Source organism: Hordeum vulgare, chromosome 5H (genome assembly GCF_904849725.1).
Source record: "Hordeum vulgare subsp. vulgare chromosome 5H, MorexV3_pseudomolecules_assembly, whole genome shotgun sequence".
Lineage (NCBI taxonomy): Eukaryota > Viridiplantae > Streptophyta > Magnoliopsida > Poales > Poaceae > Hordeum > Hordeum vulgare.
The window spans coordinates 318,093,215-318,105,613 of NC_058522.1; the positions used below are offsets into that span (position 1 = coordinate 318,093,215).

Here is a 12,399-nt window from a genome sequence, read left to right on the forward strand (position 1 = left end):
CTCGGAGAAATAAAAAAAAATGCGGTCCTCCATGAAAAATATATTCAACATGTTTTCATTATGCTTTGAAGGATTGTTCCTGGAAGCGTACCGAGTAAGCCATATATTCAACAAATCGTTGTTCATCTAGATTGTCATATTTTCTTTTGAGAAGAATGTAAAATGCTAGAATTAGTCTATGCATTAGAATTATAGTCGTTAGTGATGAATTACCTCATAAAGTGTTAACGTGTTTATCTAACAATCGTATATCAACTACACATGAGGTGGTTATAATCTTGACGCACTCAACACTTATTGTAATAATAAATGTTTAATATATATTTTTTTACTTTCGTTGTAACGTACGGGCCTTTTGCTAGAAATAGATAATTCGTAGTGAAATCTGATTTATGTTTAGAAACGTAGATAGTGGTAGGTAGTACGTACGACGACAGCGCTGCCGATCTCATCTCTGCAGCGCAGCACACGACGTGAGCGTGGCCCGTGGCCCGTGGCCGTGGGGGCTCACCTCACTCCAGTCCAGTCCTGGGCGGTCCACGGGATGGTGATTTGATGATGGAATTCAATTCAAATCCATCTAACCCAACCTACGGATCCAGTGTAAACTACTACCATGAGAGAAGCCAGCTGCCACACACCCTCTCATTAAAACCTTTGCTGACCTTCAACCTCTCGCTAACCGCGAGCAAACTAACTTAGCTTAGCTAGAGATGAATCGAACGGTCACATGCGGACGCAGGGAAGGAAGCGAAAAAGCAGTGAAGATCTGCAAAGAAAGCGACGGGGATCGCAACCTGCTTTGGACGCGCCCTCTCTTTACACGAAACTCAACTGCGAATGCGGATTCGACGCTCTCTCAGCTAACTTGACGCTGAAGCTTTTTTTTTTTGGGTGAAACTTGGCGTTGAAGCTGTGATCAGGAGATGGATGGCCTCCAGCCGAGATCAGACAGCACGCACGAACCAACCAATGCCCCATGGATCGTCCTCCAGTTATGGTCCCCCTGAGCTGAGCTGAGATGCATCCTTGAGGGGCAATAGCGCCTCAGCATGAACAAGAGCAGAGTAGGTGGCGTGCGTGGGGTGCATTTTTTGTTTGTTCGCAATATCAATTAGGGAAACAATTTTGTTAGCCTACTTTTCGACAAGGCACAGTACTGGAGACCGCAATGATGATTTTCTTCCTACTACACCGCAAAAGAAGGAGATGAAGGCCACGTCCCGTAATAACTAAAGCCCTAATTTACTGCCTCAAGCGTACAAAAATGCTGCTGCCACTACAATAGTGTCTGATTTCCCCCTTTTTTTAACGGTGTAGTAAACAAAAAGAAATGTGCGTGCTTTGACTGATCTGATGATTGTGTGCCGTCAAAAGGAACGGCTCAACCCCATCCATGTTCACACACTTTATCATATACTCCTATTTTTGAGGCTTCGCACACTTTCTCATACAGTAGTAATTTACACTTGTTTTCTCTCTAATAAACCCAAATCTACGGGACATCAAGTGGCCCACGGGGACTGGACTGGAGGCAGGCAGAGAAGATTAGGGCCGTGGCGTCCAAAGGTAAATAAAGCAAAAAAAGAAAAAAAGATCAACAGGAGGTGAGAAAGGAACTCGAGAGAGAAGAAGAGGGAGGCGGTCGGCTGCTCACTCCACAGTCCACAGTCTCCACTCCACTCTCAAGTCTTTCTTGCGTCCACTACCGCTGGGCGCTGGCCAATCAGTTACGCGTAGGCGTAGCGCTCTCCAAGAAAACCGCCTCCGCCTCCCGCTCCCCCGCGCCCGTCTCCTAGCTTAATGCGGAACTAAGCAGAGTATAAAACTAATCACCCAGCACACGCACACGCAGACGCAGCGGCAACCCGTCGACGGCGAGGAGGCACCGAGCCGAGCCCAGGCATGAAGGGCCACCACCACCTGGCGCCGCTTTCGCCGCCGCCGCCGGCCAAGCGCCGCTGCACCGGCATGGCGGCGGCCGTCCCGGCGCTGGTGCTCTGCTCCGTCCTCCTGCCGCTCGCCTTCCTCCTCGGCCTCCACAGCACCGGTCCTCCATCCTTACCTCTACCCGGGGTGCCTGCCTCCGTCGCCTCAGTTGCCTCCGCGGATCTGTGCTGATTCTCTTCTCTTGTCCGCGCGTTTGCAGGGTACGGGTCGGAGGAGCGCGCGGCCGTCGTCATCAGCACCGTGAGATTCCCCGCACTCGGATTCTTCCTCCTCCTCAGGTTGCTGCATTTTTCTGACGAGTTTTTCTGTGCTCTGTTTGCTTTAGGAGCTGGGACTGGGGAAGCACAAGCATCTTGATGGGGCCATGAATCACAAGCTGCTCAAGGTACTACACTGTCCTAAATTGCCGACAGAAAAGATGGCAACTTTTGCATCGAATTGTTTATTTTTGTGCATTCGGATTTTCTGAGTGCCATGCCCAACTCCGCAGCGATTCTCCCTGCTGGTTTCTACAAAAAGGAAAATTACGTTCCTAATTAGGGAGTTCAATCATGCAATGCGCGTGTGTGCGTGCGTTGTTTTCGTGGACGCGGGCTGCTTGCTGACGGCTTCGCCACCTACCTGCTTCCTGAGGAGAGGGGTCGGTTGCTATTCTCGTCTGGTCTGCTGCGTGCGTGGCATCACACCATTTGTCTCTCATGATGTTGTGGGATTACAGGACATGTGGTCTTCAGCGCTGCAAACCACAAGTGATGCCAAATAGATAAACCAAATTGTGTTTGCACTGCTAATTCTCACAGCTTCTGCCAAATTGGATTGTGTTGGCTTGGTTTAGTTATCATTACGACTTAAGGGCCTGTTTCAACTAACATGTCAAAAGTTTTCCATTTAACTAATTTGACTGAGCTCCTTTTTCCTTTTATAAACAGGATGTTTCCAAAATGATAACCTCTGGATCGAACGGGATTTCAGGCGACAAATCTAGTAGATCAAAGGCCAGGAATCTTGCTGCCAAATCAAAGATCAAGGATGCTTTCTCCTTTGTTGAGCTAAAAAATGACACCTCAAAAAAGAGAGGTACGAAATGCGGGGTCAGATAAATACTGTATAATACATGTGGCCACGTTGACTTGGATTAGTACACGGATCCATCGTCCTTCTTACTGTATGCAATGTTGTTTCAGGTTCTCATACACAGAGAAGATATCAACTGAAGGACTTATCATGGAAATCAAGGGTAAGAGACAATTATCTGTTATCTGGTGTTGGCAAATACTTTAGGTCGTCTGCATTTTCCAATAATATTTGGAAGAGAGCATGCCACACATGGACTATCAGCCTGTGACTGCTGAATTCTGTTAGGATCATGATGTTTGTATGGCTATTGTTTCAAGGTCTTAACCGATGGGGTTGTACAGTCGACAGGTTCAGGAAGTCACATGATAAATGCCAAATGTATGTGTAGGAACATTGTTGCATCTCACTGTGACGTCAATAATATTTTTGTGTATGTTTTTGTGGGTTAAACATGCTCTAAATCTAGACATATAGTTACAGTTATGGACTGTCTTATTGGGGCCAAGTATTCCACCTTCAAAATTGCCTATTAAATGTTTTGCTACGGTGAGTGTTTTCAATTAGGTGGCAGTAAATACACGCCTTTGTGGTAGTCTGCATTGCATTGCACAACTGTTCTCCCCCTGGAATTTGCTGGATGATTTCCATCTTCACCTTTACTAAGATTTTGTGTTTGACAAGAATATTTTTACTAAGATTTGTCCCATGATAAAAAAAATAATACCGAAGAACTTCATATTTACTCTAAAGATCTTGTATATTAGATCTTCAGTTTGATTATTGTGCTTTAGATATGTTCATAAATGCAGTAGCCATTGTTATCGAGCAGCAAATCTGGTGAACAACGCAATAATCTGGTACCTTAAAAGGTTGAGAGGAGAATTCTAAATAGATTGGGGCACAACATGTTTTCATCTTTGCTTAAATTTCCAATATGTTCGTACTAGTGGGCCATTTGGAGCTGTTCTAATGTTCTACCATAAACACTGAATTTGTTATTTGACAGGATACTACTGCTGATGGGAAGGAGAGCCAAGGTCAGGAAGTAGCACAAGCGGAGAATCCCAAGTCCTGTGAACTTGAATATGGAAGCTACTGCCTCTGGTCTGTTGAGCATAAGGAAGATATGAAAGATGCTATTGTGAAGAGGCTTAAAGATCAACTTTTTATGGCCAGAGCCCATTATCCTAGTATTGCAAAACTGAAGCAGCAGGAAAGATTTACACGTGAGTTGAAGCAACATATCCAAGAACACGAACGCATGCTCAGTGACGCCATTGCAGATTCTGATCTTCCACCATTGTGAGTGCTATCTTGGTGTTTTTTTAATACAGGAATTTTAATTGACTCAATGGTCGCATCGATACGATACAACCACAAAGAGTTCACATCCGGCCTCTGCATAACGACATGCCAAAGTATTATCTGTTTAACTGATTATAATAACTATTACACTTCATAATGGCTAAATGAGCATTAGCGATTTCAGGGCTCTATTGCTACTCAGACTGGTACCCCGCAGAAATATGACCTATGTCCAACCCTCATGTATATGGCCATCTGGAATTTGTATGGAGTCGTTAAGATGTTAATTTTACTGAATGCATCTCTATATGTGGATATAGTGTTTTCTCCCTCTAGTGATTATATGTTTTCTTGTATATACAGCACTTAGAATATTTATTCGAGAGGTGGTAACTATGATGTCTTCATTACTGTGTGATCTAAAAAATTCCTTGTATCAAGCAATTGAGTATACAACATAGAAAATGATGGCATGTACGGCATTACTTTTGTTTACTTTTTCTGTTGATTATTTGTGAGGTAATGGCTAATTACTGCTTTCAGTTTCGCAAAGAAGCTAGAGAAAATGGAGGGCGCAATTGAGAGAATCAAGTCTTGTGAAGTAGGCTGCTCGAATGTTGAACGGAAACTTAGGCAGCTACTCGATCTAACTGAAGATGAAGCTTATTTCCATACAAGGCAGAGTGCATTCCTCTATCATCTCGGGGTCCAGACTATGCCAAAAACTCACCATTGCTTGAACATGAGATTGACAGTAGAGTATTTCAAATCTGCATCTCTTCAGAGGAAACTATTGAATAAGCAAAAACTTGAAAAACCTGCCTTCTATCACTATGTAATGTTTTCCAGGAATGTACTTGCAGCTTCGACTACAATCAACTCAACAGCCATGAACTCCAAGGTATATTGTCCTTTCCAAATAACTGAAAATCTTATGAGGAATTTGTCCCAGTGCTAACGTATGCCCTACGACATGTTTCAGGATTCTGGCAGCGTTGTTTTCCATCTATTCACCGACAAGCAGAATTTTTATGCAATGAAGCATTGGTTTGGCAGAAACTCATATTTGGACGCTAATGTGCACGTGACTAATATTGAGGATCACAGCACGCTCTCTAAGGATGTCGAATCTATTGGGAAGCAACAATTATGGCCCACAGAGGAATTTCGTGTCACGTTTCGTAATCATTCTCAATCTCTCCAGAGGCAGATGAAAACTGAGTACATATCTGTTTTTGGCCATTCACATTTCCTTTTGCCTGATCTTCTTCCTAGCTTGAATAGAGTAGTTGTTCTAGATGATGATTTGATTGTCCAGAAAGACTTGTCATCTCTTTGGAACCTCAATATGGGAGATAAAGTAATAGGTGCTGTACAGTTCTGTGGAGTTAGATTTGGTCAGTTGAAAGCTTATATAGATGAAACCAATTTCGATGCGGATTCATGTGTGTGGTTCTCTGGTCTGAATGTAATTGAATTGGAGAAATGGAGGGATCTTGGCGTTACCAGCTTGCATGGTCAATTGCTCCAAAAGGTCAGTAAATTTGCCATTCCTCTTACAATTATATCGAAAGAAAACTGTAAACCTTATTAATTTGTTGTCATTTGGAAGTTTCTTGTGGTAATCCTAGAAGGCTAAGACTATCCTTTTCCTGTGATATCCTTTGTCATACTTCCTCCGTTCGAAAATAGTTGTCATAGGAATGGATGTATCTAGATGTGTTTTAGTTCTAGATACATTCATTTTTATAAATTTGTGCGACAAGTAATTTCGGACGGAGGGAGTAGTTATTTGTAGAAAACATAACTTCTCTGATTTTTTTTTATAAAGGGCTTTTATTACTTAAAAAGTTTAAGCATTACACCCGGCCTCTTCATAGCTAGGATGCACACAGCCATACATAACTTCTCTGATATATTATTACCTTCGTTTTTGTTGTTCCAACAGGACAGTTCGGTATCACATAGACTCAAGGCACTCCCTAGAGGTTTACTTGCCTTTCAAGACCTGATATATCCTCTGAAAGGTTCGTGGGTTCAATCCGGTCTTGGATACGAGTATGGAATTAGCCGTGTGGATATAGAAAAGGCGGCTGCTCTGCACTACAATGGTGTAATGAAACCCTGGCTTGATTTGGCAATACATGATTACAAGAGCTACTGGAGAAAATACATGACTAATGGGGAAAGGTTCATGGCAGAATGCAATATACATTACTGGCAGGGACATGAGACGTAACACACGTTACACAGTCTGCATCTGTGGGAATTTGAAGCAGCAAACAACATGAACTTGCTTCAACAAAGGTATATTTTTTGGGAGAAACATGATGCAGTATTTATGATGTATCACGTGTGCCTTGGGGGACCATGGTGGCACGGCGTAAATTCCAGGAAGGAAAATAAGCTAAAATGCTTCCTGCCAGAACACTGCAGTTAGGAAGCCAGAAGCACAACAGCATGAAACCTGTTTGTTATAGAGTCAGATGAGTCTTTTTCATTTGCACAGCCTGGAACTGCAAAAGTGCAGTTCTATGCTGACCATTTTTTGTACAAATTCTTTTGTGCTATTCTTTTTGCCCATTGTGCAAGAGCTACACTGAGGGACGCCAATGTCGAGTGCTACAGGGCGTGTACAGAGAACAAATGCCTCGGCCTGCAGAAATTCACTTGTTATTATGGGACTGTTGATCTCCATTTATGACATCATAAATGGATGTTTGTCAGCGCTGTCGTGTTTTTGTGTGATTTGTTTTTTCATGTGTGTGTGTTGTGCAATCCCCATTCTGTTTTGTGAAGGAAATTTAAGATCTCACATAGTTGTTCCTCAGAAAGGTTGCGACCTGGTCAGTTCTGATACAGATAGGAACTCATATAAGCAGCTTTCAATTTCCAAACAAACATAGAGAACCATAAAGGCATAACGACAGTGCCACATCACTGCCATTAGTCCTTGGTATGTCTGTAAGATTAATCTATCAGGTGACTGGTGACTTGTTTAAAGATGTAGGTACAATCCAGAGAGGCGAGGTGGGAGATTCCACTTCTGGTGTTACAAGCTGTGAAGCTTGGAGCCATTAGGATAGCGACCTTCGAGAGGGCACTTGCAATGCCTGTGCAGCTCCAGGTACCTATCCATGTCGAACCTGTGCTTGGCGCAGAGCTTCCTCCTCCTCGAGAGGAAGAGCCTCTCCATGAAGTCCTGGTACGTCGGGTCCCTCGAGGTGACGAGGAAGTAGGTGTAGCTGACGAGCAGCCCGGACGCGGTGGTGAAGAAGGCGATGGGCTCCATCACGTCCCACGAGAGCTCCCAGAAGGTGAGGCGGAAGAAGAGGCCGATCTGGGACGTGATCAACCCGAGGCCCGACCAGAGGATGCAACGGACCTGCTTGTGCGCAAGCTTGTCGATGTCGTCCTTTTTCTCCTGGAGCTGCCTCAGCTCCTCTTTCCTTGGGTCGTCCTCTACCTCGAGGGCCAGTGGCACCGCTCTTCTCACCAGGTCCACCACCTACACAATGGTGAACGGTCCGTCAGTGCAAGCTTCTGATGGAAATATATATATATGCATCACAACGGTCAAATTGGTCAGAGTGATTGCTGTAGTCAGTTGTTCGCCTGAAAATGGCACAGAACTGTTGCTTATCCACATTTGAAAGCAACAGAAACAATCTCAAACTGATGGCGTAATCCTTTTTGATTAATTTTACGTCAGATTTTATAGCACACAGCTCAAAGAATAAAGTACTCAAAGTTCATGTGAAGTCGGTGCTTAGATGTTTTAAGTGGCGTGTACGTCACCTAAAAAGGATTAGAGCGATCTACTTTTCCGGATTAGAGCATCCTATGGTCTTTGTTCTGACCACCAGTGACCAGGGAACCTGAAGACTGAAGATCCTTATACTGTTTAAGAGGCTGGAAAGGAAAACTTTTTATTTCTACAACACTTCAGTTTGATAAATTACTGAAAAAAGATACAACTACAACTTGATTTTGCTTATCTTTGTTACCTCTCGGTTAAACCAATTGATAAGTTCATTCGCAAGAAAATATAACACCCAGTGGTAAGTATTCCCTCCGTCCTGAATTACTTATGTATCTAGAAAAATCTGATACAGGTAATTTCGGTCGGAGGCCGGTTGTAGCAATTTGCAGCATTCAAACATTTGTTTGTTTATTATAAGGTGCAGATGAGGATTTCCATTGCACAAATATGTCAGGCAACCCACCAAGTCGGGTTTGTTTGTAGAATCCTACGAGCATCCAAATCCCTAGCGTTTAATATCGGGTGCTAAGCTTAGAGGCGGTGCTAAGTTATTTGATCTTGGTGTCTATTATTTTTTACATTTCTTAGTGTTTGTGCTAGTCAATTTCTCTCACCTTTAGCGTCTAAGGATGTGGATACACTAATACAACACGATACAATCATACAAGTGTATAACAATAGTTGATGCGCTTAAACTGTAATGGGACAAGATTTATTTGGAATGGAAAAGAATCGGGCGTTGAAAATAAAATAAAATAACCAGCAATCAAAGAGAGTTAAGCAATTCTGAATATAATCTTGATCATAGACCTGTGAAAATCTTTGTCCACCAACAAAACAACTGGAATGCATCACCCCTAATCCGTACAATTTCCTGATTTGAATATAATGGTCGGGTGCAAATAAAGAAAACCATTTGCGGGTATGGAAGTTTTATGGAAAATTAACACAAGAATGTCCATTTGGAATGGTTTCCTTAAAAGTCAAAATGGAGCATAAAAGAGAATTTGAACCAGCGGTAGTAGGAGGGTTTTTGAAAAAGAAAAGAAAAGAAAAAACAAGATGCGGACCTTCTCGGGGTGGAGGTAGGCCTTGTCCCTGAAGAGCAGCAGGACGCCGGCGTCGTCCATGGCCCGCGCGAGCCCCTCCGCGTCGTCGCGGGTGCGCGCCGCCCCGGCCTCCACGCACGCGTCGAGGAGCTCCCCGTAGCCGATCGCCTCGCGGGGCCCGTCCCGCAGCCGCCGCTTCAGCGCCTCCACCCCGACGAGCCGCACCAGCCTCCTCGCCTCGGACGGCGTGACCGGCGGGTCCACCCGCGGCGGCGGCGGCGAGTAGAGGCGGCGGAGCGCGTGGGGCCGGCAATGCGCGCGGAGGCGGGAGGCGGTCGTGCGCCACATGGTCGAGGCCTGCGCTGCGCTGCGTGCGAAGCGTGAGTAAGGCGGAGTGGAAGACGATCGATCGATGGATCTCTCTCGAGCTTCTTCTACTTGTGGGGTTTTGGACCCTTTCCGCCCTCCGTCATCTTCTTGTGGTTGTGTGCCTGCGACGTGGTGATGAGGGAGATGGCTTCACGGCGGGGGAAGGAATCCATCTGCAGAGAGGCGGGAATAGGAAAGTGCGTGGCGTGTTTGGGAGATTTTGGGCGCCATTGCCAGCTCCCTTTCTCGCCATTTTTGTTGTCTTCTTCTTTTGCGCACATTTTTCTCGCTTGCGGTTCCAGATAAATACAACAGTGCATTATGTTTTTATCGCTGTAGTACAGTGCTACTTAAGGTGCAGCTTGCGTGTGATGTGATGTGATGTGAAGGCATCAGTTTTGATGTCGCAACTCGAGAGCGTGTGCCATGTGCATGTGATATACTCTCTGGTTGCAGTTTCGAAGAAGCAACGCAACCTACAAGATCAAAAAGGAGAGGAGCCCACGAATCCTACTGGTCAGCTCCTTGTCCAAGTCCACAAAGAATTCGTGCCAATCTGCCATCCATACCAGCCCAACAGATCATTCAACGATCTTATGTGGAGTTGTAAATCACGCCGGAGCATATCTTGTTTATTCCGAGATTAATTGGGAGCTCCTGTATCGCACGGTGATTGTTGGGTTTTTCTTTTTCTTAGACAATCTCGTGAAGCTTTTAGTCAACCATCACAACCATTATACAAGGACTAATATAAGGGAAACTCTTTCCATCAACCAGTGGATTTCTACGACCACGTCCATCGCCTCTCCCATCAGGCGCGTGTCCTGTGTTGGACAAAACCAACTTTGGTGGTGCCGATGCAAATGTCCTAGACTCCGACGTCCTACGTCTCCTCCTTGGTTTGGTCCCGAGCTCGAGCCCCATCCCTCGAGCAAATACGCAGAGTTTCTGCAACAACGGTGTTGTTGCGATTAATAGCGGCGTAGCTAGTGCAAATAAATAGAAATTGTAGCATTTAACAATGAAAAGTAATTGAAATTCACTTTAATGATTCATCTAATTATCTCTTCTAAACTAAAATTTATTTTTATACCTTAACATCCCAGATCTAGAAAGCGTTATAATGCAGTGTGATATAAAAAATGAGCCGAAACATCTGGAAATGTACGTTCGAAAATAAAGCACGTCGCCGATCAGGGTTCAGGCCCTTCGTGCAACATCGCCGGAATCCAAATGGCCACCCGCCCTACCACACCACCAACAAATCCACACACCAAATCAATAAGACACCCAAATGTTGCGTCCATAAATCGCGGCGACCGAAAAAAGCTCCCCAAAATGCCGATGGATGAGACTCACTCATGGGGAGAGTTATATATGGAGAGTTTTGATTAGAAGGAAAATATTGATTAGAAGGAAAGATCCATAAATCGCGGCTGATTGTGCTCGCTGATGAAAATGTAGTAGAAAGAGGATTTGTTTATCATGATTTAGATATTAATATCCTTAAAAAACATTATTTGTTTTTTGAAAAACTGTTATTTGTTTTCTAAAATAAATTGCACTAATGAGAGGGATCGGTTGTTTTGGATAAGTTAGGAAAGTTAGATTAAAATATCTTATTGAATACTCCCTCCGTCCCAAAATAACTGTCTCAAGCTTAGTACAAAGTCGAGACACTTATTTTGGAACGGAGCGAGTAATATACTTCGGATGAGGATGAAGCTATAGAAAATATACATTACTACCAGGGATCCACGGAAGAGATATTGGTACATATTGTGATGTTCACTAATAGTGAAGCAACAAATAATATCTATGATATGCGTATAAAGAGGTGGACCCTTATCAGAGAATAAATAGCGTATAGTGTTGCTCAATATTTTGTTTCAATTGTTGCTTCAGATTGGGATTACATTGTATTTTTCTAGAAATTAATAATAATATATTTCCATGCTTTGTCGATTTTAAAAATGACGTCTGTGCGAATCGTAGAGTACACTCGCATGCTTACATCGTTTTTCCCGTGATACTCAATTAAAATGAAAAAACTAAAAAATATATATATCTTAAAAGACATGTGTTATATTAAAAAGATGTGTGTTTCACGTGCATGCTTACAAGTTTAACATATGACGGCGGCAGACTGGAGGGTCGATTCTGTCTCACCTGCACAAACGGTCGTCCACGCTCGTGCCCCTCACCCAACCCCACTTAACAAGTGTCACGGTCGTCTTCCTTCATACGCTACCAAACCAAAATATCCGCAACTACACACAAATCCATCCACCACACCAATAGCGTCTCATCTTCTTCCACCGAGCGAAAGTCTCCATAGGAGATGTTGCCATTCATTCCATGCCCGTATTGCCAGGGACAAGATGTTGTCATTCAGGTGCGGGACAACTGGCTCAAGTCCGGGCGCCCATTTCTACAAGGGCAGTCGAAAAGATGTAAGTTTTCTGCCGTGTCTTCATCGCCCGATGTCTCCCGAGACATTGCCACATTGCAACGCATAACTGCGTGTCTTGCATTAACAGTTTAACACAAAACAAAAATATGATGATATTCGTTATTAACTCTTGAAGCAACCAACCAATGCATTTACCCTTCCATCCTAACTAAAAAATGAATGACTTGATGAAAAAATATGCATGAACCGCTCACTCATTCAATTCTGCAAAGTCATCTGCAATGAAATGCAATTTACTACATTTCTAAAGTAAAGTAATTATTCCGCGTAGATAGTGGTAACTAGACAGACCACCACCAACCCCCATCCACATATGCCGCATAATATAAGTGACAGTGTTTAACTGAACTATCAATTCTCACCGGCTTGTCATCCACAACATTTACAAAATCCCCCAAAAATATTTTTTGAAA

The 12,399-nt window shown here is 43.7% G+C and overlaps 2 protein-coding genes across 2 annotated transcripts; one reads left to right on the forward strand and one right to left on the reverse strand.

The window, feature by feature from the left end:
* The first annotated feature begins 1,429 nt into the window (after nt 1–1,429).
* Nucleotides 1,430–7,058, forward strand: LOC123395636 (probable galacturonosyltransferase 7). The gene is made up of 9 exons (XM_045090663.1): nt 1,430–2,050; nt 2,150–2,190; nt 2,276–2,335; nt 2,880–3,027; nt 3,135–3,187; nt 4,034–4,329; nt 4,876–5,233; nt 5,315–5,866; nt 6,281–7,058. The coding sequence occupies exons 1-9, from the start codon at nt 1,906–1,908 to the stop codon at nt 6,569–6,571; spliced, it is 1,944 nt and encodes a 647-aa protein (XP_044946598.1). The 5' UTR covers nt 1,430–1,905; the 3' UTR covers nt 6,572–7,058.
* Nucleotides 7,059–7,202: 144 nt separating this feature from the next.
* LOC123395637 (calcium uniporter protein 6, mitochondrial-like) lies at nt 7,203–9,712 on the reverse strand. The gene is made up of 2 exons (XM_045090664.1): nt 9,166–9,712; nt 7,203–7,840 (listed from the first exon to the last, which is right to left on the reverse strand). Exons 1-2 carry the CDS (start codon nt 9,490–9,492, stop codon nt 7,385–7,387), a joined length of 783 nt encoding a protein of 260 aa, XP_044946599.1. The 5' UTR covers nt 9,493–9,712; the 3' UTR covers nt 7,203–7,384.
* Between the last annotated feature and the right edge of the window lie 2,687 nt (nt 9,713–12,399).

Bases quoted from the DNA above. Each gene is read 5' to 3' on its own strand.
- LOC123395636 (XM_045090663.1), top strand. From the start codon at position 1,906: ATGAAGGGCCACCACCACCTGGCGCCGCTTTCGCCGCCGCCGCCGGCC. The intron at 2,191-2,275 runs GTGAGATTCCCC...TGTTTGCTTTAG, and splicing joins CGGCCGTCGTCATCAGCACC to GAGCTGGGACTGGGGAAGCA. The intron at 4,330-4,875 runs GTGAGTGCTATC...TACTGCTTTCAG, and splicing joins GATTCTGATCTTCCACCATT to TTTCGCAAAGAAGCTAGAGA.
- LOC123395637 (XM_045090664.1), bottom strand. From the start codon at position 9,492: ATGTGGCGCACGACCGCCTCCCGCCTCCGCGCGCATTGCCGGCCCCAC. The intron at 7,841-9,165 runs GTCCGCATCTTG...ACCATTGTGTAG, and splicing joins CCTACCTCCACCCCGAGAAG to GTGGTGGACCTGGTGAGAAG.